The sequence below is a fragment of the Natator depressus genome, chromosome 3 (assembly GCF_965152275.1).
Source record: "Natator depressus isolate rNatDep1 chromosome 3, rNatDep2.hap1, whole genome shotgun sequence".
NCBI lineage: Eukaryota > Metazoa > Chordata > Testudines > Cheloniidae > Natator > Natator depressus.
In genome coordinates this window covers 86,294,622-86,321,974 of record NC_134236.1, presented here as the reverse complement: position 1 = coordinate 86,321,974, position 27,353 = coordinate 86,294,622, and the positions used below count along the sequence as shown (strand labels likewise).

Genomic DNA, 27,353 nt, shown 5'->3' with positions numbered 1-27,353 from the left:
CCCTCTTGCTGTTCTATATGTTGGGAGCAGTGGGAGGTCAGAGGACTGCAGCTCTGATAAGGAGAAAAGATCTTCAAGGGGAATAATCCATGGGGCCCTACATCCAGTCATTGGGAGGAAAAGGGGAGAAGCAGGATCAGGTACTTGCATTCTCCCCAAGATACCAAAAGTGCCTCCCAGAGGCAGGCAGATAGGGTGTAGACAGTGTTCCCTCTAATTTTTTACGTCCATGTGCGTAATAAATTTTCTTATGTGCACCAATATGGAGTGATGTGTGGTAGGGATGGGGCCGAGGGGTTCGGAGTGCAGTAGGGGGCTCAGGGCTGGGGCAGAGGGTTGGGGTGCAGTGGGGTGAGGGCTCTGGCTGGGGGGTGCGCGCTCGGGTGGGGCCAGGGATGAGGGGTTCAGGGTGCAGGAGGGAGCTCAGGGCTGGGGCAGAGGGTTGGGATGCAAGGGGTGACCCCACTACATTTTCCAATCTTAAAGCAACATGCTGTTCTCCTTCAGGTTCATCATTTTTAAATGACAAAACCATGACAGTAATCTCCCCTTGAGGTAGCCTGGATGTACAGTAGAGGCTCAGAATCTCATCAGTTTTACACTGAGCAGGCTCTCCTGCATCATGCTGGAAACTAATGAACAGCCTTCAATGTGGCATTTAAGCCTAGGTCTGTGGGAAGGGAGGAAAGAAGCTAAGAAAAAGACAAAACAGTTGCTGAGACAGAACTGCCAATGACAGAAAAAAAGGAGTCAAGGGGAAACACTGAGAAACTTCTGCAGAAGCAAGGGAGATAGACAGAAATAGAGAGAGACTGGTGAAAGTGAAACAGATGGTGCCCTGGATTGCTAAAATCACTAGGAGCTGGGGGCTCCGGCTGTGGGGCGGGCTCTGGGGTGGGGATGGGATGAGGGGTTTGGGGTGCAGGCTCTTCTGGGCTGCCCCCCAGCCCTCTCTCCCCGCAGCAGCTTGGGGCCAGGTAAGAGGCGCCTCTCCACGGCAGCTCCGGCTGGACTGGGCTGGAGGAGGGGCTCCTCTCCACAGCCACGGCAGCTCTGGCAGGGCTGGCTGGGTCACGCTGGGGGAGGGGCACCTCTCCCCACCTGCACGGCCCTTGGTAGTCTGCTGCACGGCTGCGCAGCTTACAGGGAACTTAGGTGTAGGGAACACTCTCTTCTTCCATCCTCCCTTCAGAGGTCTACTTGTCTAAATGTGGGGAGAGGAAAACAACATTCAGATGTCACACTTGGCTTGTAGGTGGGCTCAAAGAGTTGTGGCCAGTTTCATTACCTGTGGAAACAAGTCTTTGGGTCTCTAGTCTCTTTCTCTGCCTCTTGCTTCAGACGGGCTGTGCCTAGCCTCTCAGCTCCTTGTCAGGTCTGCTGTTTTTAATCTATTACCTGGAAGGGTGAACAAAAAACGACTGTGTCAGGCTAGCCCCTTAATTTCTCTCTCATCTTTAAGTCTGAGAGGTCTAGTTCCTGAATGGAGGAGAGTTTGGACAGGGAGAGTGGGTATAACCAAATGACACACATGCCCGTTTCTTCTTCCCCTGTGGGCAGTACCACAGATTGTCCTGGCAGGGAGTAGCAAATCCAGTATCAGTCCTGTACCTAACTCTGTCTGTGGGAATCAAACCAAGGTGGTTGATTTACACAGGCAGTCCTGCTACTCAGACAACTGTACCATTTTGGAAGTATGATTGCTAAATAGGCAAATCCATGGGGAGGGGCGATGTGGTATTCTCAGACCTTGCCTGCATATATCTGGAGGAAGCAGGTATGTCTGTTCCCTCCTTCTCAGTGGGGTATATTAGTGGGGGGAAAGGTCCCCCTGCCATACCTGCTGAAGACCTGGAATCTTCAGCAGTTGAGTTTCCTCTTTTGCCATGAACCCTAGGGGTTCTCTGACATTGCTGTAGGAGCTAGACTTTATTCCAGGAGTGGGAAGAGGACTATAGGGGTGCCCTTAAATCTTCACAAATAACTTCTTAAAAATAGACTCAGATTGGATTATTACTGAAAGTGACCCTTACTTTTTTGATTTATTTGCAAGGTGGAGGTTGTTTTAAAAAAAAAAAAAAAAAGTAGTAGTAGTAGTAGTAGGGGCAAGAATGCTTTAAAACCATTATTGCTTCAAGAAAATACATTTTCAAAATAAAATACTATTTTTCCTAGTACGTGGTCTACAGGTAAAATGTTGATCAAATACTTATGTAGCAGATTCAGTACTATACCTTTAAAACACGTAAATGCTTACTGAGTCCTATTGTGTGTGTATTCAAAAGTGTGTATGAAGCTGTGTTTCTAAATGATGCATGGTGCGTATCAGTGAACATGCAACTAATTTTGGAGACGAAAAAAAGTATTTACGTTCATCTAAGTATATATTTACCCAAGGGACTGACACTTGTCTCCTGGATCACTAATAGATCTTCGTTAACAAATGTGGAAGATTTTCTTGTTGAAGGATATAAATTAAATTTAAAAAACTGTTGCTGTGTGCCACAAGCCAATAAAAGTTGAGAAAATCTGAAATTCAAGTTGATCTTTAGTGTGGAAGTGGGAGACTTGAGTAATCTTTTTAGAGTCTGTTTTTGCTGTTGTCAAACAGCAAAAGCAAAACTGTTGTTTCTCGTGCCACTGCCTGTGTGTGCTTCATCGTTCCTTCCTCTGAAGAGTTAAGTTCCACAAGGAGACCACAGAGGAGGTAGTAAATCTTCAGAGGGCACTTCCCCAGCTTGACCCTGGAGCACAATTCCTTAAACTGAAACCTCTGAGCAAACTTATACAGTCCTTTCTTTATCTGCAGGTCAGACACCATCTGCTTTCACTGCAGATTTCTACTTACTGTTATGGACACCACATCTGGAATACATTGTGTATTCTCTTTCCGTTCAGGGCATAAGAAAGACGAAAAGTGCTAAGTAATGTTTGGAGTTTTATCTGGTATCTGATTTCTATTGGGAGGTTGGCTGAGGCCCCAGGCATTTGGGAATCCTGAGGGAGTTTAGATCAGAGATGACAAATAATTTCCCTTGAAGCTCCCTTAAAAAGCAAAAAAAGAAAAGTAGTTTACAGCTTTAATTTTAATGATTTCATCGTATGCTGTGAATATTTGTTTTTCTTTTTTTGGTGGGTGTCCATGTGAATCTATTCATAGGTAGAGAAATTATCAGTAAGGTAAAGGGTAGTGTGATTACTTTTTGAAGTCTGTCACACATGTTGTAAAGCATTTCTTTCCTTCTTTCAAAGCATTCGTATTGCTAGTGCAAACCTATAACTTTAAAAGGGTAATTAAGTGTGCAAATAAAAATGTAAAGTATTGTAAAACTAACATGATTCCTTATATGTTTCTGTTTCTAGGTGATACTTTAGATGGAATTGGATGTTACAAAGATAATTTGCCAGAAAATTCCATTACTGGAACTTTTTTTCGATGGGAAGAGGATGACATACCAAGGTCAGCATCTCTAAACAACTTTTTAAAAAAAAAATACACTAATATGTAGAGAAGACAGAAACTTATAGGCAGTTAAATATATTCATCCGTGAACGACCTCTGAATTCCATTGTTAATTTTAATTATCCCAGTATGCCATTTTTCTTTGTGCTAAGAATGCAAAAATTAGTCACAACGTAGGTAATAATTTTGTGTGACTTTAGTTTTGTATGAAGAGGACTCATTTAACCATCATCTCTTTTTCAGGATTTTGTTACTTGGTTGTAAAAACTCACTGTAGTATAAAACTTGAAATACAAATGTAAAATTCAGATGTCAGTTATTTTTAAAATAAACTTTCCAACTATTGGCATTTGATTAAAGATCAAATAAAAACAAATTATTTCAGAGAATATTTACATCTTCATTGATAAATTCAAATTTTTGTAATCACCCCTGTAGTAATGTGAATAGTGGACCATCAAACTACACTTAGCTGCTGGTTCCTAAAGACAGCAACAACCATTCAGAGCTTTAAAGTCTCTTGCACTCTTCTAGTTTTCCATGAGTTTCCCAGTCTTCAGTCAGTTGCCTGTAAAGATGGTCGCAACAGCTTTACAGAAATGTGTGTTTGTGTGCTCTCCAAAAAAGGAAGATGGAAAAGAGCGTGAAAAATACCTCGTGCTGCTTAGAGCTATGTAATGTACCACAGCAGGTTCATTCCCTGAGCCACCTTCTAAACTTTTTCACAGGTCTTGTATCTGCTCATATTTTCAGAAAACTTGAGAACATTCCTTTCCTTTCAATCCTCTTTGAGTGGCTTCTGCTTTTTTTTCATTTGTATGGATCAAAGTACCTGTGCTACGAGATTCCAGAACCTTCTGGTGAGGACTGTGTTGGTGCCACTCATCTCCCCCTCCTCACTGGATGAAGGATTTTGAGGGTATAAAGGGAGTGACGTCAACCATTCTTCAGTTCCTTCTAATTGCTTATGATGCAGTGAGCTTGAATCAGATGTGATGTTCTCTATTTCTTTTATCGTTTTTTAATTTCTTTCTGCCCTTTGAGGACTATTTTTATCTATACTTAGTCAGCTTTTCCGAAGAGAAGAAAGGCAGGTGCCTGTAGAGCCTCAGAACCCACAAAAGTAGAAGAGCCACCTCACATTCCTGTTGATGTATGAGCCTCTTTAGGTTTGGTTGACTAAGACTGGCCATCTATAAATCCAGCATCAACTTTGGAGATCCACTCACTATAGCGTCTAGTTGCCTTGTTTAAGTAGCACCACAATCACTGGATTAGTCCTGGTTGACCAAGTTCAGTGCCAGGGATCCATCACTCTTCGACTTTGGAGAACCACTTGCTACAGCCCAAGTGTGGTACTAGGGGTCTAGCATTGTCAACTATTCAGATCTATTAAATGCACACATTCAAGAATTAAGAGCATTTACAAAAATTCTCTGCCAATTCAGCTTATTTCGTATGCATCCATCCTTATGCATTTTAATCAGATCACAGGACAAATCATTGGCCATTGTCCTTGTGACAAAAGCGATGGACACATGGAATATTTAAAGACTATTATATCAACTTTATAAATGTTATACGTATCTTTATTTAGTGATTGTATTCCTGAATAAATAGGGGAGCTAAAAGTTTTCCAGCAGGAACTAAAAACACTGGGCGGATAATTAATGTACACCCCTAATGCAGGTAACAAGTTTGTGGAAGTGTCACTCTTGCCCTCCCCTTACACTCTCTGCCCTGGTTCAGTAGGCCTGCATATAAAGCACTGTAAACTATATAAAGAGACTACTCTTCTCAGGAAGCGGGTCAGTCATCTTCAGTCCAAGAACTGACATTAGACTTGTGACCAAGAGAGGCAGACCATGTGGAGTATTAAAAGTACTTTAAATCCTAGCAGTCTCCATATGGAAGACAGATAACTGCCAGGTAAGCTACACCTGTATAAGCTGTTTATTGTTTTTTAAGATGTGTTATCTCTGTAATGCTTTTGTTCTGCAATAATAATACTTTGCTTTATGAAAGTTTGCTGGTCACTTGCTAACTCTGTCATTGCCCCTGAGAGAACAGAAATGCAGGTTCAGATATAAAAGTCCTGTATTAAAGTCAGACCTGCTGAGATAATCGCAGTGAATTGCAGGAGTCTGCAGCCTAAGTCCCTGATCTGAAGAGAGAGGACTGTGGGATCCTGCCTGTCTAGAGAAAGTTGACTGTTAGAGGCCTGAGGAGGTACCTAAGTGGGGTACCTTCAAGAAGGCTGCAAAGGGATCAGAGGTTCAGTAACCCTGGGAACTGGGCAGTTCTGATCAGCAGTTGGTGATAGGGAAAGCCAGACTTCTGGAAGAAATAAGTTGAATTGACTGGAAGGGCATCTCAAAGCCCTGCAAGTTTTCTGTGTCACAGGAAAACAAAATACAGTAGTTACTGATCTCAGTCATCAGTCAGTCTGTCCAAGAAATGTGGCATGTAAAACATGAGAGACTTCAGATATTAGAAGCTGGCCACAAGTGCCAAAAAATGTGAATCTTCTGCTCCAGATGTAGTTTTTCAAGAGTACTCCTCATTCTGGTGGAACAGATTTTAGGTGTATGAGTTCTCTCTCCTTTTTTTAAAGCAGAAATTTTTAAGAGAAATAAAAACGACAGAGCTTTGCTATGTAACCCTTCTGCCTGTCAAAGTTGGCAGCAACAAGGACCGGGTTCAGTATCTAGGGGTTCCATTCCAATAACACAATGCAAAACCAGCTCGAGCCCCCACCCAGTGACCTGGGGCAAATATATACCACCCCCGCTGGGCGCCTCCAAGAGGCAATACTTCCCCTCTCGCAAGCACATAGTCTGAGTGTAGCAAAAAGCCTTTTAATAACAGAGAGAAACAATGTGGCATTATGTTGGGGGAAACACCACCGACAGGATTCATAACACAACCCATGAGCAAAAAACCCACCCCAAGCAAATTGGGGCGTGTCCTTTCCCTTTGTCCAGCAACCCAAAGTCCCAACGACCCAAAAGTCTCTGTCCCTGGTCAGGGCAGCTCCAGAGTTCGAAAGTTTATCTGCAGAGTTATACCTTCCAACCTGAGTAGAGATTGGGGTGGGGAGAGTGGGGGTTAAGGGGCACCTTACGTGGTCCAAAGCTGATGGCCTCACCTCTCCATGGGGTTCCGCTCTGCCAGCCGCCCCATGAGCTGCTCTAGGCATCCAACAAACTGCTCTGCTCCACCAGCCGCTCTGCTTGCCGTCCCGCAAACTGCAATGCTCTGCTCACCATCCCGCAAACTGCTGTGCTCCACAAGCGGCTCTGCTTGCCGTCCCAGAAACTTCTCTGCTCCACAAGCCGTTCTGCAAACTGCTCCACCATATGTCTTCAGGCTCCCCCACTAGTTAACACAACACTCAGTGATTTCAGCTCTTAGTAAGTTTAGCTCTTTTGTGATTTCAGCTTGTAGTAGGGGAGCCTCAGTGCTGGTGCACCATTAGCCCAGAGTGAATTCAGCTCAGCAGCCTGTAACTAGACTCCTAATGGAATCAAAATTAGCTCTGATATTCCACAGTGGAGAGAGGAGGAAGTGCAATTAGCATGTAAGGCCCTCACCAGGGGGCCCATGCCACCAAGTATTAATACCTGTCCCCAGCCTCTCTCAATTCACAGAATTTTGGAACCCATGTCCCTTGCCTAGCAAGTGCTACTTAGTTGATGGCAAGTCCCTCCATCATAACAAAAGGCCAAGTACAGTTCCACTGTCCTTGATTCCCATAATCAGGGTAATAACAATTTATTCTTCCTGCCCCAATAACAGAGGCACTGGGGATCCCACAGCAGCCAAAGTGACCATTTGGGCAGCTATGGCCTCATTCTAGGCGGGGTGGGTGTGCCTATGCAAATGAGATCGGACCCTGAAGTTCTTTTCCACAACTTGCCACACCTCACCACCGGATGTCAGGGTGGAGCTCATCCTGACTCTGCTTACAGCTATAATAATGCCTCCAAACTGGCAATGGAGGGCATGAGATGTAAACCCAATACAGATTTAATAATTTTATTAAGATAATGTTGAAATAAAAAGGAAACAGTACAGAGTTCAAGCATAGAAGTTTCTGGTTATCAGGGAATAAGGTACAGATTATCAAGGGGTGCGAAATTCGGTTAGGAGCTGGTGGCGTAAGGAATACATAATCTGCAATCTCCCTGATTGGGGGTAAAAGTTTAACCGGTCAAAGTACAGACATTGAGATATGGGGGTATGTTGTCCATATAGTGGCTATGTTCAGGTGTGGAGTATAATGAGCGGATACGATGATGGGGATGGATCTACCCTCATATGGGGGATTTAATGTTCAGTGAGTTTATGGTTCCAGTTCATACGGTCCAATGGAAAAAGCCGCTCAGTCCCTTTCCCATAGTGGATGCACGATGTCATACCGGCTCACGCCTCCTGGTACTGTCGGTGGCCGGTGATGTGTTCAATGTAGATGTCCCTGGACCATCGGATGGTGTCTGAGACCATGAGGCGCCGCATGAGCCGTGCGTAGCGTCGACTGATCCCACAGGTCCGCAGCACACGCTCGTTGCAGGGGTCCCAAGCGCCCAGGGCTCCGACGATCAGGGCATCCATCTGCACCTTGTAGCCCTTCGCTCTCAGGGTGTCGGCGGGGGGGCGTATTTTTCCAGCTTCCGAGCTCGGAATTCTCGGAAGGCCAGGGTCCTGTTCTCGAAGGGGACCGTGATGTCGACGAGGATGATCTTTTTCTGGGCCTCGTCGGTGACTACCACATCGGGTCGCAACGGGCTGTCAGTGCCGGGGATGGCGCAGTTCACGGCGACCTCCCCCAGGCGCGGTGCGATGGCTTTCACTAGGCGGTCCTGGATGGTGTTGTGGCGCAGCTGCCAGGCTCTGGAGTGGGGCTTGCAGCTGCACAGGGCGTGGGGCAGGGTCTCATTGGAGAAGCCGCACTTCCTGCAACGCTTGTCTCAGTTCCCGTGGTGGACAGCTCCGTTGAGCGGGACGCAGTTGAGCCGGGCGCGGTGGATGAACTGCCAGTCGGCGAAATGGGTGAAGCCTGGCGAGGAAGTGGTTGCTGGCGTACCACTTGCTGGTCAGTTCAAAGGCTTTACCCTGGTCCGGTTTACGTTTCAGGGCTTCCATGTACAGCAAGTGGATGGCTGCCTTCAAGGTCCTCTCCAGCATGCCCCTGGCGCTCGGGGTGACGATGGTGTTGTCCTCAGACCTGATCTGTTACAGGTCTTGCTATTCCCTTATTTGCAGATCTACCCTATCAGGGGGCATATTTTTACCTAGAAAAAGATTTGTGCTTTCTGCTTAATTAGTAAAGGAAGGGACTGAAATCCAACCATAGGAATTTTTTTAGAGTAGATGATTGAATCTGAGGGTTTTCACCTGGCCAAGAATTAAACATGACAATGGTCTGAGGTCAATGGCTTGCTATTTTTCAGTCCTGCACCAGTTTCAAAATAGCACTGGTGGTGGAAGGAACTAATAACCATGTTAACTTCTGATATTTCACTAACCACTACAGATATTAATGAATAATATATACCTGTGTTTCTCATCCTTTACAGATTGCTGACTCCTTATACAAAGTCAAAAATTTTCACAATCCCCTGACATTTTCTATAGAAGCAAGAGTAAAAAATGTATCAATAAGTTTATATAATACAACTACTCCTACAACTACTAAATTTGACCTCACAAACTTTGAAGGTTTTGGTTGTCCAGAAGTTATTCTCAAAACTTTATTTCTTTTGCTTTAGAGCTATAATAAAATTTTCAAAGCCTCACAATCCTCCTTGTTGCCTTTACTGACTCTTCGCCCCCTCCCTCACCTTCCAGGAGTTGCAACCCATAGTTGAGAAGTACTGCGATACATCATTGGAAAAACAAGAGTCTTTAGCTTTCTAGTTCTGATAGTTTGTGAGATATTAAGCAGAAAATCACACTGGTCTGATTTCTATCATACCTTACCTCCACTTTCAATTCTCACCTGATAGTGTATATCTTGAGAATTAATACAGCTAAAACTAAAGCTATATACCATTTAAAAATGTAGACACCTAGATTTCAAATGGTGGTAAAACATTAATCTCAAAATCCAGGGCTTTATGCAAAAATAATATTAAAAAAAGTTATCTCTTTCACACACTATTAATCAGAATGATTTTATTCTAAAGTATTGATATCATTAAAGATACTGAAAAAATATTTGTTATTAAATGTCAGCTATTGAAACTTACCAGTATTTCAATAAAATTTAAAAAGTTAGTATTTTCTAGAAGTGGGAACTGCAGTAAAAGGACAATGTCATTTGAGAGGCTGCTAGAGTCCCATGCTGCTGTTGATGCAATAAGCAGTTCCTGATTCTTCATCAGGAACTACAAAGACCTATTTATGTAATGTGATAAATGTACCTGATTTAGAGAGAAAAAGATACTCTGATATTTTCTCCACTTAACTCAGGTGTGCTGTTGTAGTGTTTCTTGGACATGGAAAGAGGAATTCCGTACAATAACAGCAGCAATGAACTTGAGAAGCCTTTAGACTTTGCGGTAGTCCCCCTTGCACAAAGACACAAATCCTCTTTTTAAGTCTTGTTGAACTATTGAAGTTTTACTTAACTGACAACCAATAATACCTCAAATTTTGAGGAAAAAAAATGGAAATAGGAGATGCTGAAAAATGTTAAGGTCTTATATTTCACAACCTGCCAGAACTAGAAACAATTTGCCAATCCATTATAAATACTTCAATGTCTAATAAAGTTTTCTAAGCAATGGTTCTGGACCAGTGATCAGAAAGCATTGCCAATCCTTGCTGGTGGCAGTTTGTGTAAGTGATAATAGCTAGGAATTGTCCCTGAATGTCTGCTTTTTCTGGGAGTGTCCAGAAACTGTCTAGAAAATTGTCTTACAGTTTTGGTTTTAATAGAAATTGTGATAATCCTGTGGCAGTCCAATTAATCACAGAGTGATCCAGGTATGTTGAATGGGATTTATTTTGGAGGACAGTATATTTTGGAGCTTAAAAAAGCTTATAGTATCCTATTAAAATCCCAATGTAGTATCCTGCCCTATATCTATATGCATACATTAAAGTATAAAGAAGATGGAAATGGCATGGTCTATGATACACATCCACTGCTTTAGACTAGAAAGCTGTGCGTAAATAAAATTGAGGCATCGCAAGAGACCTTGATTTATCAGGGAATTCTGAAGATCTCCTAGCTGTTGCTTATCTGCTGTCTATAACTTAAACTGAGTGTTAACCCTATGAATTTTGTCTCCCATATGGTGTAAAATGCAACATCACACCGTCATTTTGAAATTGAGTCTACTCTTCTTCTTGTTAACCTCAACTTGGTTGGTTACCATCTACTGTCTTTATGTTCCTGCTTCCAAAGACTCTAGTTTAGTTGGGCTGAGATTACTTAGTTATTCTGAGCACCCAGATTGGCAGGAAAGTAAATAGTAAAATTTTCCCATTTAAAAAAAATTTCTTCTGCTGGAAACAGCCACAAAAATCCATAATAAGATCAAGCATTCTATCCATCACTCAGATTCATAGAGTTTAAGGCCTGAAGGGACTATTATAATAATCTATTCTGGCCTTCATAATATAAGCCATAAAATTTTATCAAGGGATACCTACATCAAGCCCAGAAGTTCTGGCTGAGTTAAGGCATATCATTTTAGAAGTACATCCAATCTTGATTTTAAGACTACAAGTGATGGAAGATCCAAAACATATCTATGTAAATTGTTCCAATAATGATCAGTTAGTCACTTTAAATCAATTTAATATGTGCTGCATTGATTTTTGTATAGTTCTAATTTTTTAATCAGAATGTTGTACAGTACTAAGTCAAATGCCTTAGAGAAGTCTAAGTATATGATTTGTCAACCAAACTTGTGATCTCAAAAAATGATATCAGGTTTGTCTGGCAAGGTATATTTTCCATAAAACCTCATTTATTGGCATTAATTATGCTGCCAACCTTTAATTCTTTACTAATTACATCTCTCATCAACTTTTCCATGCTTTTTCTTGAGATCAGTGTCAAGCTAACTAGCTTATCATTACTCACAGGGAAGATAATTGATTATTTTTTTTAAATAAAAATTTGATTTTTTTAAATTTAAAATTAAATTCATTTTTCTTTTCAAAAATCTATTTAAAATTAAATTTGAAATTATGACAACCTATGTTAAGACCTAAACTTGCAATAATTTATTAAAATATTTTAAATAAAAAATATTAAGCAATATATATTTGCTGCCAAAGTTTTAAAGAGAGTCAGATCATTGAACTGGTAGTCACGAGCTGAGCACATGGAACCAAAGTTTGCTGAAGTACTACATGAGCTTTTATGCAGTGGTGTTGGTCCTAGGATATTATTGAGACAAATTAGGTGAGTCAATATCTTTTATTGGACCAACTTCTATTGGTCAGAGAGACAAGCTTTCGAGTTACACAGAGCCTTTCTTCGGCTCTGGGAAAGATATTCTGAGCATCACAGCTAAATACTAAGTGGAACAGAAAGAAAAGGAGTACTTGTGGCACCTTAGAGACTAACAAATTTATTTGAGCATAAGCTTTTGTGAGCTACAGCTCACTTCATCGGATGCTGTAGCTCACAAAAGCTTATGCTCAAATAAATTTGTTAGTCTCTAAGGTGCCACAAGTACTCCTTTTCTTTTTGTGAAAAGTGTTCACCCACAGGTGATGGGATGTTTTTTGTCTTTTATCATTTTCCTGTGTGAGTTCATTCAAGAGAGTAGCGATTGTCTGGTTTCACCCACATAGTTGTTATTAGGGCCTTTAGTGCTCTGGATAAGGTATACCACATGTTATGATAGACAGATTTAGGATCCATGGATCCTGAAAGGTGTGTTGGGGGAGGGGGGGGTTTGATCATTGTAGCAGTAGAAATATGTCTTCAGGTTGCATCTGTTATTCTGGCAAGGTCTGGGGCCGCTTTAAGTGGATGTCTCCTGGTCTGTCGGTGGGGAGCCTGCTTCTGGTGATGACCTTGGACAGGTAGGGGAGTTGTTCGAAGGCCAGCTTTTGACAGCAGTAGCTTCTTCTGCAGATGCAGAGAAAGTATTTTCTTCTTTTCAGTTTATTCAACTCTTTCAGTTCAATGACTAATTTATTTAAAGTTAAGAAAGTAATTGGGAGTTGAAAAAGCAGGAAAACTTGTATTCCATTTCCAATATCTGACTAATGCCTTGTTTACGCTACAGAGTTAAGTCAACTTAAGTTACGTCAACTATCATATGCTGTTTTAATTACATTGGTTGTGCATGTCCACACAACGCTCCTTTCATCGGCAGAGCCCGTCCCCAGTCAGTGCTCTTGCATCGACAAGAGAGCATTGCATCATGGATAGCTATCCCACTGTGCAACTTGCAACCCTCTGCCACTGGGAGATCTCAGAATGAATTGTAATGCATCATGCAGATGTGCTCATTGTTCCATGATGCAGTTCTTTCCTTTCCATTCCATCACGCCACGAGCTTCTGATTCGGTTTCATGCCGTTTTTAAACAGCCCTGTAAACTGTGCGCCCTTGATCTTTGCCTGAAAGCATGGATCCAGAACTGCTGACCAGTCTGGTGATGAGCGTTAAGAACACAGCATGACTAGTCCTACAGTATTTCATGAGCTGAGAAATAGAAAGAGAATCTGTTGTGCCTGCCCTGCTGTGTGTAATGGAAAGAAACAATTCAAGATTGCTGTTGGCATTCATGGAACAGCTGCACATGGTGGACTGTTGGTATTGGGCTCGGGAAACAAGCACTGAGTAGTGAGATCGCATCGTGATGCATGTATGGGGTGACAAACAGTGGCTGCCGAACTTTTGGATGTACAAAGCCACCTTCCTCGAACTGTGTGCAGAACTCACCCCTGCCCTGCGGCACAAGGACCACCAGAATGAGAGCTGCCATCACAGTGGAAAAGTGAGTGGTGATCGCTTTGTGGAAGCTGGCAAATCCAGACTGCTACCAGTCACTCACAAATCAGTTTGGGGTTGGAAAGTCCACCATGGGAGTTGCGGTAAAGCAAGTGTGCTGGGCTTTTAATCGCCTCCTGCTATGAAGGACTGTAACTCTGGGTAATGTGCATGAAATAATTGATGGTTTTGCAGCAATGGGATTCCCTAACTGTGTCAGGGCAATAGATGGAATGCATATCCCAATTTTGGCACCAGACTGTCTTGTGATGGAGTACATCAATTGAAAGGGCTACTTTTCCATGGTCTTTACAGGCGCTGGTGGATCACCGGGGCCATTTCACGCACATCAATATGGGTTGTTGAGGGAAAATTCAAGATGCACGCATCTTTAGGAACACTGGACTATATAGAAAGCTGCATACTGGGATTTCTTTCCAGAAGATTTCTATGGGGGATGGACCATATGCTCATAATGATCCTGGGAAACCCCGCCATCCCCTTGCTTACATGGCTCATGGAAGTAAGGGGGAAACCGAGAAGAAGCAAAGAGCTCTTCAACAACAGGCACTGAATAACTGTTGAATGTGCCTTTGGCAGATTAAAAAGTTGCTGGCTTTGCCTTTTTGGCAGGTTAAACCTCATTGAGGAAAATATTCCAATGATCATAGCAGCCTGCTGTGCATTGCATAACATTTGCAAAGCAAAGGGGGAAAAGTTTCCCATGAGGTGGAGTGATGAGGTGGATCGGTTGGCTGGTGATTTTAAGTGGTCAGATATCAGGGTAATTAGAGGAGCTCAGCAGGGGGGCTATTTGAATCAGGGAGGCTTTGAAGAAGTATTTTGACAGTGAGTCCCAGTAATGTGTCTTTGTGATGCATTCGGCCAGGCACTATTTAGTTGCTGCCTTGAATGACCCCTGTAATGCTTGCCTCCTGAAAAATAACAAAGTACAAATGCGAAACAAGATTTAAAGCAAAGATGTAAATCAAGATTTCTTGCTTCCTCATTTAAATCATGATTAAAATCAATGATTTATTCACTCTGATATAAATCATCCATCCTGGTTACACAAGTTATCCTGTTTGTTCTTATAAAAATTGGTTTTTCCAGTCCTCTGGAGCTAGCTCAGTATTCTAAAAATTGTTAAATATCAACATCAATGGATGAGAGTCATAAGAAAATAAGAATGACCATACTGGGTCAGATTAAAGGTCCATCCAGCCCAGTATCAAGTCTACCATCAGTGGCCAATGCCAGGTGCCCCATAGGGAGTGAACCTAACAGGTAATGATCAAGTGATCTCTCTCCTGCCATCCATCTCCACCCTCTGACAAACAGAGACGAGGGACACCATTCCTTACCCATTCTGGCTTCTAGCCATTAATGGACTTAACCTCCAGGAATTTATCCAGTTCTCTTTTAAACCCTGTTGTAGTCCTGTCCTTCACAACCTCAAGGAGTTGGCAAGGTGTTCCACAGGTTGACTGTGTGCTGAGTGAAGAACTTCCTTTTATTTGTTTTAAACCTGCTACCCATTAATTTCATTTGGTGGCCCCTAGTTCTTATATTATGGGAACAAGTAAATAACTTTTCCTTATTCATTTTCTCCACACCACTCATGATTTTATATACTCTATCATATCCCCCCTTAGTCTCCTCTTTTCCAAGCTGAAAAGTCCTAGCCTCTTTAATCTCTCCTCATATGGGACCCGTTCCAAACCCCTAATCATTTTAATTGCCCTTTTCTGAAGGGCAGTATATCTTTTTTGAGATGAGGGGACCGCATCTGTAAGCAGTATTCAAGAGTGGGCATACCATGGATTTATACAAGGGCAATAAGATATTCTCCATCTTATTCTCTATCCCTTTTTTTAATGATTCCTAACATCCCGTTTGCTTTTTTGACTGCCGCTGCACACTGTGTGGACGTCTTCAGACAACTATCCATGATGACTCCAAGATCTTTCTCCTGATTAGTTGTAGCTAAATTAGCCCCATCATATTGTATGTATAGTTGGGGTTATTCTTTCCAATGTGCATTACTTTACATTTATCCACATTAAACTTCATTTGCCATTTTGTTCCCCAATCACTTAGTTTTGTGAGATCTTTTTGAAGTTCTTCACAGTCTGCTTTGGTCTTAACTATCTTGAGCAGTTTAGTATCGTCTGCAGACTTTGTCACCTCACTGTTTACCCATTTCTCCAGATCATTTATGAATAAGTTGAATAGGATTGGTCCTAAGACTGACCCTTGGGGAACACCACTGGTTACTACCACCACTGGTTACCCCTCTCCATTCTGAAAATTTACCACTTATTCCTACCCTTTGTTCCCTGTCTTTTAACCAGTTCTCAGTCCATGAAAGGATCTTCCCTCTTATCCCATGACAACTTAATTTACATAAGAGCCTTTGGTGAGGGACCTTGTCAAAGGCTTTCTGGAAATCTAAGTACACTATGTCCACTGGATCCCCCTAGTCCACATGTTTGGTGACCCCCTCAAAGAACTCTAATAGATTAGTAAGACATGATCTCCCTTTACAGAAACCATGTTGACTTTTGCACAACAATTTATGTTCTTCTATGAGTCTGACAATTTTATTCTTTACTATTGTTTCAGCTAATTTGCCCGGTACTGATGTCAGACTTACCGGTCTGTAATTGCCAGGATCACCTCTAGAGCCGTTCTTAAATATTGGCGTTACATTAGCTATCTTCCAGTCATTGGGTACAGTAGCTGATTTAAAGGGCAGGTTACAAACCACAGTTAATAGTTCTGCAATTTCACATTTGAGTTCTTTCAGAACTCTTGGGTGAATGCCATCTGGTCCCAGTGACTTGTTACTGTTAAGTTTCTCAATTAATTCCAAAACCTCCTCTAGTGATACTTCAGTCTGTGACAATTTCTCAGATTTGTCACCTACAAAAGATGGCGCAGGTTTGGGAATCTCTCTAACATCCTCAGCCGTGAAGACTGAAGCAAAGAATTCATTTAGCTTCTCTGCGTTGACTTCGTCGTCTTTAAGTGCTCCTTTTCTAGCTCAATCATCCAGTGGTCCCACTGGTTGTTTAGCAGACTTTCTGCTTCTGATGTAGTTAAAAAACATTTTGTTATTACCTTTTGAGTTTTTGGCTAGCTGTTCTTCTTTTTGGCTTTTCTTATTACATTTAATTTGGCAGTGTTTATGCTCCTTTCTATTTACCTCACTAGGATTTGACTTCCACTTTTTAAAAGATGCCTTTTTATCTCTCACTGCTTCTTTTACATAGTTGTTAAGCCACGGTGGCTCTTTTTTAGTTCTTTTACTGTGTTTTTTAATTTGGGGTATAGTCAATTTTTAAAACTCTTGGTGTAAATTATTGGGTTCTGCATATTTCAAAATGTTTAACCTTAGCATTTTCTGTTTAACATGCTTCCTAGTTACTTTTGGAATAGGTAATATTTATCACTGTAAGTTGTGAATATATCATCCAGCCTCTTTCCAAATACGGAACAGTAATATTTATTGATTCTGCCTTTATGAACTCTGAAGGGCCTTTCCTGCCATTAACCTGAGTTAAGGACAGAGCATCAGTCTTAAATATGAAATTCCTGTTCTTTCTCTTCAACAGAAATTGTATTAATTATTTTCTTAGAGAGCTATGCTCAAATACCAAGAAGCACTTCTAACCATGTAAAAATTTAATTATATCTGACATAAGATTTCATAGTCAATTTACTGGATTAGTGGTAATGTGATAAACTACCCAGTTTCCTTTACAGTCTAGAGACTGTGTGAGTAACAGGGCTTGAGAATCTTTCAGAAAATGTGCCTAGCCCCTTAAGTGAGCCCCTTAGCATCTTATATTATATGAACATAAAAATGGCCTACAGGAGTGGGTGGGTGAGATTCTGTGGCCTGCGTTGTGCAGGAGGTCAGACTAGACAATCATAATGGTTCCTTCTGACTTTAAAGTCTATGATTCTATAATATATCTTTTTTGAGGTGGGGCAATCAGAACTGTACGCAGTATTCAAGTTATGGGTGTATCATGGATTTATATAGTGGCATTATATTTTCTGTCGTCTTAGCTGTCACTTTCCTAATAATTCCTACAATTCTCTTCGCTTTTTGACTGCCACTATATTTATGTGGGTCTTTTCAGAAAACTATCCACAATGACTCCATGATCTCTTCCTTAAGTGGTAACAGCTAATTTAGACCCCACCGTTTTGTATGTATAGTTGGTATTATGTTTTCCAATGTGCATTTATCAGCATTTAATTTCATCTGCCATTTTGTTGCCCGGTGACCCAGTTTTGTGAGATTCCTTTTTATAAAATCATTATAAAATTAACCCATCTGACTGTGATATTTATTTCATTGCAGCTCTTTAATATTAGATGGTGTTGAACCACAGAGTACCTGCGAATTGGAGGTGGATGCTGTAGCTGCTGATATTTTAAATCGATTGGATGTTGAAGGTGAATTGCTAATTATTCTGTATGTAATGCTCTTCAGGGCAGGGATTTATATTCTCATATTATAATGCCTAGCACAATGAAGCCTAAACCCTGATTGCAGCATCTGATATACTGCATACAATATAAATAATAAGGCACTCAGATACTCTAGTGATGGAGTACAAAACTCTGTGATAAACATGAACTATAAAGTGGAAATTGGAGAGAGGAGAAAGCAGGTGATTAGAAGAATAGCCAAGCATCACAGGAACAACAGAGAATCTCAGTAATGGGGCTCAGGAGGCTTTTTTGGCCTGTTAAGAAAAAGATGTAAAATTTCAGTTATTTTGGTTCTTCCACATCTTGCTTAATGAATGCTGAATTAATATTGGCATGGGTGCCAAAAGAAGCTATACTTTTGTCCACACAACTAAATAGTAAGAGTCTTCAAAAGCAAGGGTTACTGCGGAATAAATAGAGGAATTATGCCAGAACTTTGCATTACACCAGTATGTCTAGGCAAGGTATGACTTGCCACGAACAATGATGTGGCAAAAGCTATTAGTGGAAAAATATGCCATTGTCAGAGTTATTTAAAGAATTTGTTTCTTCACCCTGACAACCTTTCCTTGATGTGTTCTGGCATATTCTAGCCCAGATTGGCAGGAACCCTGGTTTGCAAGCTATATGGGAAGATGAAAAGCAGCGCCGGAGAGAGAAGAATGAATCTTCTCAGATTAGTCCATCTGATTCACAAGGTAAATGAAGTGTACAGTGATGTGCAGTTTGTCTATAGAACATTTTTATAGGAGAGGTGAGTAGGATACAGAGCTGAAGTTAATGTATTAAGTTTCAGGTTTTTTGAGATTTATTGTTTTTATTTTATTGAAAGAGCATTATCCAATGTTTGTATTTTATTTTTATTTTAAAATATGATTCAAAATCATATTAATTAACAGAATATATTATACCCAACACAGGTTGTTGCCTGTGCTTTGTATAATAAAGTTAAGGTTGCCTGACACTTTCCATTATAATACCCTATATTCAGTTGCTTATAACTTTGTCAGACTTAACCCATTTGGACTGATGTTAGGGTGTCTGCCTAAGACTGAATTTTCTTTTTTGGTGACGTTTCAGTTAAAACAGTGTAGTTATTTCTCAAAACCAGGTTAGGAGAAAAATACATTGTTTTGGTCATGTTAAAAATTTATTGCACAGGGAAAACTGTACTCTTGGAATTAATCAGGGTTGTATAGTCAATGAGACTGTTCTCTGTAGGACCCCTGCCTGATTTTGTTGGAGAAGTTTGGAAATGTTTGGTGAATGACGTAGGAGACTTCAGGAAGAGAAAGGACTGTCTCATGATTTAGGCAGCTTAATGCTGCCCTGGAGAAATACCTGCCTCTGCCACATAGTGCCTATGTGATAATGTGCAAGTCACATGCATGAAAATTTTCATAGGTGGCCATTAACTGTGTTTCTCATATTCTGGATGCCTAACTTCAGACATGTAGGGTCCAATTTGCAGAGCTGTTGAGTATTCACAGCTGCAACTGAGGTCAGTGGGAGTTGTTCTCTAGACATATAAAGTACTATATAAACGTAAGTACTTAGAAAAATCAAGGAGCTTCCCCCCATGCAGACACTGGCTGACTCCTAGCCTCTCCCATTCAGTCAGGCATATCTGTCCCTGCACCCCCATGTGTCCTTTACCTCCTGTCCACATGTGTCCCTGCACCCTCACTCAGACACCCACTCCCCGTCCGCATTTGGCCCTGTACCCCTTTCACCTGTCCCCATGTGTCTCTGTGCCCCCACTCAGCCACCCCCTTGTCCCTATGTGGCCCTGCACCCTCTCCCCCATCACCAGGTGGCCCTGCACCTCCCTCCCCCCATAGCCCTGTGCCTCCACTCCTATTCAGCCCCTGCCCCAGTCAGTCCTCCCCCACTAGCCATTATGAGCCCCTGTCTGACCCCCCAGCTGTCTGTCTCCCCATAGCCCCCGTCTCCTGACCTGGCCCAATAGGCACTGTGAAGAAGGCAGGCACTTTCTCTTTCCTAGCTAGCTGGGAGCTGCTTCTCTGGTCTAGTGCCACAACACCCTCTGGTGGGAAAAAGGTGGAACTGCAGCAACTTTCTGGAAGAAGCTTTTTTTCTGCACAAAATATTAAAAATATGCACAGCTCATTAATTATGCATATGCGCAGTGGCGCAGAATTCCCCCAGGAATAATAGCTGCATTGGTAATAATTGTACTGTCTTTCTTTGGTTTCTGATCACAGTTGTCCCACTCAAATTTGAACTGGTTTTAAGCAAATATATTTTTTCAAAAGATTTAGTGAGTTGCTAATATAAGCGATCATCCTAGCAGTCATACACAAGTTACTTTGTGTTGATAGATCAGAATAAAAGCTCCAAATAACAAAAATTTTTTTTAAAAAATCTTAAAGATCGTGGATTTGTGCCAACAACAGAGAGTGAAAAAATCTTTCAAAAGAGACTTAAGGAAATCCTCAAGCAAAATGACTTCTCTGTGTAAGTGGTCAGCCATTTCCCATGATTTATAACCTTTTGTGCTAACCTGAATAGTCATTTTAAAGATTTTTTTTTAAATTAAATAGAACATTGTCAGGATCAGTGGACTACAGTAATGGATCAGAGGAGTTCTCTGCTGAGTTAACACTACATTCAGAAATACTTTCTCCTAAAGCAGTTCCATGTTCACCAGCCAATATGGTGGAAGTGCACAAAGATAAGAAGCTGAACACAGGTGAGTATTTTCAGTGACGTTACTTTTTGGGACCAAGACTTACACATTCACATATTTAGGCCATTGGAACTAATTGCATGAATAAATCAAGCAAGATTTGGCTCTTCATTATAGACTGCCTGAACTAAACAGTACCTTTGCCCTCACGTTAGTTCCTTGTAACACCAGTAAAGTAAACCCTTCACCAGCGGTCCTTAGGGGCCAGCTATGCCATCTCTCCACATGCACTTGGGTCCTCTCTGTGTCAGTAGCATACCGGACTGGGGAGCTAGTTTTTCTTTGTGCTACCTGAGCAGTGCAAAGAATGTGAAGCAAGTCGCAACATCTGGCCCAATACATGCAGGATTTTCACCACCACAAATACATTTTATAGATCAAAATGTTCATAGTCGATAGAACCACAGAAACTTTTTTAGAAGTCTTATAAAATAATTTGTAAATACTTAAATGTTTAATAGCACAAACTGATTTTTAGAAATTGTTTTGCTTTCATATTGAAATACTGGTGTATATTACGCCTTCAAGTTTTGTCTAATTTTTTAAAGAACCTAATAGGGATACTAATAAAGAGGAGGACGCGCTTATTAATGAAGAAGCGATTTTAAACATCATGGAAAATAGTCAGAGTTTTCATCCACTATCTCAGAGACTGAATCAGACTGCAGTTTTCAGTGAGTATAACCAGGACATAAATAATACATTCTTTGCTACTGGGCAACTGTTGCGTTCCCTCAGTGTATTTAGTTCTGTATCAAACCCAGAGGAAGGCACACTCCCTGCCCCAAGGAGTTTGCAGTTTAGAAGGTTGCCTTCCAGTGTCGCCTTCTATAATCTCTCATCAATCCAGCTGGTTTGTAAAGACTGCTCTGCTGCTGCTTCCTCTCTAATCCAAGCTGTCATCTTCCAGGTCAACCAGCTAGAGGTGTTGGGAGGAGTTCCTGTTCCATATGTCTCTAGAAGGTGTGGGGATGCTTAAGGAGATTCTGGAGTCCCAAAATTTGGGTCAGAGAGAAAGGGGGTCTGGCTGGCCTGTTCTCTCCACTGCCTATATTGTTCCCACTGTTCTCAGCTCTCTTCCTCTGGGTTTGGGGTGAGAGAGAACTCTCATAGGCTGGCTTTAACAAACCAGCTCCATAGAGGTATGTGGGGATGGGAAGATTTTTTCCCCAAGATAGGTAGATACAAAAGGATCTTGATAAATTAGAGGACAAATCAACAAGATGAAATTCAATACAGACATCTGCAAAGTACTGAGCTTAAGAAGGAGATCAAATGCACAGCTACAAATAATAGGGAATAACTGGCTAGATGTTAGTACTGCTGAAAAGGATCTAGGAGTTATAGTGGATCACAAATTGAATGTGAGTAGGGCCCTACCAAGTTCAGAGTCCATTTTTGTCAATTTCATGGTCATAGGATTTTAAAAATAGTAAATTTCATCATTTCAGCTACTTAAATCTGAAATTTCAAAGTATTGTACTTGCAGGGATCCTGACCCAAAAAGGAGTTGTGTGTGTGTGGGGGGGGGGGGTCGTCACAAGGTTATTGTAGACGGGATTGTGGTACTGCTACCCATAATTCTGCGGTGGTGGTGCTGCCTTCAGAGCTGGGCAGCTGCATAGCGGTGGCTGCTGGTTGGGAGCCCAGCTCTGAAGGCAGAACTGCCGCCAGCAGCTGCGCGGAAGGAAGGATGCCATGGTACAGTATTGCCACCCTTACTTCTGTGCTGCTGTTGGCAGGGCGCTGCCTTCAGAGCTGGGCACCTGCTGAACAGCCACTGCTCTCTGGTCGCCCAGCCATGAAGGCAGCGCAGAAGTAAGGGTGGCAATACCGTTTCAGCCCCTTCTCCCCCTCCCCCCCCAAATCTTGCAACCCCCCACTCCCTGCAACTCCCTTTTGGGTCAGGGCCCCCAATTTGAGAAACTCTGGTCTCCTCCGTGAAATCTGTATAGTATAGGTTAAAAGCACACAAAAGACTAGATTTCACGGTCTGTGATGCTTTTTTCATGGCTGAGAATTTGGTAGGGCCCTATGTATAATACTGGCCACAGAATTTTACCCAGTAATTTCTGCATCGTTCCCATAACTCCTGATTAAACCAGATTTCACAGTCTGTGATGCGTTTTTCATGGCCATGAATTTGGTAGGGCCCTAAATATGAGTCAACAAAGTGGTGCAGCTGCAAAAAAGGCTAAGGCTATGTCTACACTGCAGAGTTTTGTCGCCAAAAGTTATGCCGCTTTAATTAAACTACTGTTGCATGTCCACACTATGCTCCTTGTGTCAGCAGAGTGCGTCCACACTAGCAGCTCGTGCATCGACACAGAGAACAGTGCATTGTGGATTTCCCACTCTGCAGTTGGCTGAGGGTGCTTTGGGAAGGGTTTGCAATGCCTTATGGGGCAGGTTCACTGTCACATGATGCAGGTGTCTCAATCCCATTGTTCCATGGGCATCCTACTAGACTGCCAACCGCTTTTCAGCTGAATTGGGGAGGGGCTAGTGGGGGCAGAGTGTGTGACAGGGAGTGACAGTGTGTGTGTTGGGGGAGTGTATGTGTGTTGGCATGCTGTCTCAGCCGCTGAAAGCAACCAGTTCTGTGGCAGAGGGAGGGGGACACAGCGGACATCAGCCTTCACCTCCCTCCCTGGCTCTGCACAGCACAGCAGTCTCTCACACACACAGACCTGCCCCTGCCTGCCTGCCTCTGTGTGCCTAAAAAGAAAAAAGAAAAGGAGTACTTGTGGCACCTTAGAGACTAACCAGTTTATTTGAGCATGAGCTTTCGTGAGCTACAGCTCACTTCATCGGATGCATAGCATATCGTGGAAACTGCAGAAGACATTATATACACACAGAGACCATGAAACAAAACTTCCTCCCACCCCACTGTCCTGCTGCTAACAGCTTATCTAAAGTGATCATCAAGTGATCATCAAGGAAGGCCATTTCCAACACAAATCAAGGTTTTCTCACTCTTCCCCCCCCACACACACACACACAGACACACATACAAACTCACTCTCCTGCTGGTAATAGCCCATCCCTCTTTGAAACCTCTCTTTATAATGCGCATGATAATCAAGGTGGGTCATTTCCAGCACTAATCCAGGTTTTCTCACCCCACACACACACACACACACACTGGGGGGGGGGTGGTGGTGAGAGAACCTGGATTTGTGCTGGAAATGACCCACCTTGATTATCATGCGCATTATAAAGAGAGGTTTCAAAGAGGGATGGGCTATTACCAGCAGGAGAGTGAGTTTGTATGTGTGGGGGGGGGGGGGGAAGAGTGAGAAAACCTTGATTTGTGTTGGAAATGGCCTTCCTTGATGATCACTTGATGATCACTTTAGATAAGCTGTTAGCAGCAGGACAGTGGGGTGGGAGGAAGTTTTGTTTCATGGTCTCTGTGTGTATATAATGTCTTCTGCAGTTTCCACGATATGCTATGCATCCGATGTAGTGAGCTGTAGCTCACGAAAGCTCATGCTCAAATAAACTGGTTAGTCTCTAAGGTGCCACAAGTACTCCTTTTCTTTTTTCTTTTTACGAATACAGACTAACACGGCTGTTACTCTGAAATCTGTGTGCCTAGTGAGGGAGACAACAACATTCCACATTAATGATTTGCTCTTTGTTCTGGGAGCAGAGCAGCATGCTGAGCTGTCAGAACTTCATAGAGCTTTGAAAGGGGAGGGGCACATGCCTGCAGGGCAGATGAGTTCAAAACAGTGAGCAGAGCAGTGGTGGGCATTGTGTGATACTGGGGGAGCCTTTACATTCTCTTTGGAATGAACGGCAGCGTTTACACTGACACTTTGTCATTTTAACTTTGCTGTAAAAAATGCTGTCTCTCATCAAGGTGGTTTTATTTTGTCGCCAAAACTGAAGAGTTTTGTCACCAAAAGTGGGCATTGCAGTGTGTACACCTCCACTGTTTTGCCACCAGAAGCTGCCTTTTGCTGATAAAACTCTGCAGTGTAGACAACGCCTAATATTCTGGGGTGTATTTCTAAGACATAGAAGGGAATTGTTCTACTGTATTTGACACTAGTGAAGCCTCAGCTGGAGTACTGTGTCCAGTTCTGGGTGCCACACTTTAAGGAAGATGTAAACAAATTGGAGAGAGTTCAGAGGAGAACAACAAAAATGAGGAAAAGTTTAGAAAACTTGATCTATGAGGAAAGGCTGGGAAAATAGCTGGGTATGTATAGTCTAGAGAAAAGAAGACTGAGTGGGGACCTGATAACAGTCTTCAGGTATGTTAAGAGCTGTTAGAGAGAGCATGATGATCAATTGTTTTCCATGTCCATTGAAGGTAGTACAAGAAGCAATGGTCTTAATCTGCAGCACTTTTTTAACAATAAGGATAGTTAAGTATTTGAAATGGGTTACCAAGAGAGGTTGAAGAATCCCCATCATTGAAGGCTTTTAAGGACAGGTTAGACAAGCACCTGTCAGGTATGGTCTCAGTATACTTCGTCCTGCCACATTATGGAGGGCTGGACTAGATGACCTCTCGAGATTCCTTTCAGCCCTACATTTTTATGATTCTTTAGTTGAAGGCAAAAACAAAGATGCCCAAGGATTGAGAAAATTTAGAGATTGAGAGGGAGGAAAACTGGGGATGAAAGGAGAGAGACAAGGATGGTATCAGGGGAACAGGTTGTGGGATTAATGGCAAATAGTAGAAAATAGATCTTTGAATAAAAAGAAGGAATTGGGATGGAAGGAGAGGAGGAATAGTCTTCCTGGATGGTTTCAATTTTGCTTTTTTTTTAAAAGTAGGCAAAATCTTGGACAGTGAAGGGTGCAGAGGAGTATAGGAGGAAAAGCAGAGAAGCGTGTTTGAGGAGGGAATTGAATGTGAAGAGGAGTTGGTGGGAGTTGGCAGCATGGGAATTTGATTAGGCAAGAGAGGTAAAGTTACTTAGGAAGAGAAGAGAGCAAAAGAAGATGGCTTCAACTGCTGCAATGAAGGAAGAGAGCCTTTTTCACTGAGTGTGAGGAGGTGGAAGGAATTGGAGAGAAAGGAACATTGATGAGAGTGAATTTAGTAGAACCAGAGCATGAAGGAAGAAATGTAAGAAACAGTATAAGGCTGTCAGGATTGGAGCCTGACAGGTAGGCAGGTTGATGTAAAACAGGGAAATGGAAAATAAGGTGGCCATGAAGAGAGCTGTGTTTCTGGTGCCTCCACCAACTCCCATCACTACCTACTTAATTGATTAAAAATAGTTAGGAACTGTATTTTAAAGTTATTTTACTGAGAAACTATAACTAAACATTCATTTACAAGTAAAATAAAATGTAGGTAAAAATTATGTACGTGTGGGCTTTTTTTTGCAGTGGACAGTAGTTCTGATCAGGCCATGATAAACCTGTTGGCTGGCTTGGAGGATGATGGGTATCAAATGGGAGGACACAGAACGTTATCTCAAAATAATTCTCTTGGAAGCTATAGAAATCTCCAGAACAGTGATGATGAAGAAAATGAACCACAAATTGAAAAGGAAGAGATGGAACTCAGTTTGCTAATGTCCCAAAGATGGGATAGCAGCATTGAACAGCATGGGGCAAAAAGAAGGTATGTATTTGACATGGAAAACAGGATTTTCCTTTTTGTAAAGAAATATTTGTCCTTTTTCCCAAATACTTCATGTTTTCAACTTCTGTGAATGAGCAACTCTAAATGAAGTAACTTAAATACTCATACACTACCGCTGACTTACAGAAGAGACTCCCACTGAGCATTGGAGCTCTGGGTAGATCTCAGGCTAGATATGGCTTTTAAAGTGGTGACACTTGATAATCACTTTTATATGTTTGTTTTTTGTATCCAAGCCTCTAATTTTGCTGTCGAGAACATATTTTAAGGTAGCTTTTTCCTGTATCTATGTTCCTGATCTGTCATCCTTTTCATTATAATCAGTTTAGAGCCTTGCTGTATAGGTTTGACACTTGATGTACCTGGAGTGAATGTTTAGGAAATACATTTGTAAAGACTGACCCGACAGTCCAACAATAGCACCATGTGTTCCTGTTCACCTTGGGGGCAATGATTAAATCTTATGGTGCACACTTCTTTTCTGGACCACCAGCAGTAGGCTGATCCTTTAAGATAAGGGACTCCCACTTACCTCCACCATAATTCTTTCCAGCCAGAGGTTTTTTGCAATCTAAAATATACGGCTCTTATCAGGGTTGTTTAATTTTCTTTAGGTCAGTGAGCAAAAATATGCATAGAAGCTCAACTGAAGAGGAGGATTCATCTTCAGAAGAAGAAATGGAATGGAGTGGTAACAGTTTGCTTCTAGCTAATCTCTCTATACCTCAGTTAGATGGAACTGCAGATGAAAACGGTGGTAAGTAAATAGTAAAACTACTTTAAAAATTACACCTTTTAAACAAATCCTTTAAAAATTGAGTTACTGCATGGACATAAATGGTTTCCTGATCAGTGTACCAATCCTGGAAGATCTGACTGCCCTCAACTCCCAAGTCAGTGGGAGGACGTGCTCTCAGCACTTTGCAGGAAATGACCCTTAAATACTGTAAATTGGCTTATAAGATGATTAATCATAAAAGGCTTATGGTTCTCCCAACTGTACCTTCCCTCTCCTGCCCTGCTTTTTTTTGGTCTGAGTAAAGAGGGTCTTAAATTAGTCTTAAGGGAGAGGGTAAAGCTCATCCAGT

General features: G+C 41.9%; 1 protein-coding gene across 1 annotated transcript in view; it reads left to right on the top strand.

The window, feature by feature from the left end:
• The window catches only part of REV3L (REV3 like, DNA directed polymerase zeta catalytic subunit), a 254,373-nt gene that overhangs the window by 128,800 nt on the left and 98,220 nt on the right, over positions 1 to 27,353 (top strand). The window contains exons 5-12 of the mRNA XM_074948247.1: positions 3,364 to 3,460; positions 17,805 to 17,899; positions 18,532 to 18,636; positions 20,332 to 20,416; positions 20,503 to 20,651; positions 21,197 to 21,322; positions 26,007 to 26,244; positions 26,880 to 27,022. Coding sequence (XP_074804348.1) covers positions 3,364 to 3,460; positions 17,805 to 17,899; positions 18,532 to 18,636; positions 20,332 to 20,416; positions 20,503 to 20,651; positions 21,197 to 21,322; positions 26,007 to 26,244; positions 26,880 to 27,022 — 1,038 coding nt within the window. The remainder of the gene's footprint in view (positions 1 to 3,363; positions 3,461 to 17,804; positions 17,900 to 18,531; positions 18,637 to 20,331; positions 20,417 to 20,502; positions 20,652 to 21,196; positions 21,323 to 26,006; positions 26,245 to 26,879; positions 27,023 to 27,353) is intronic.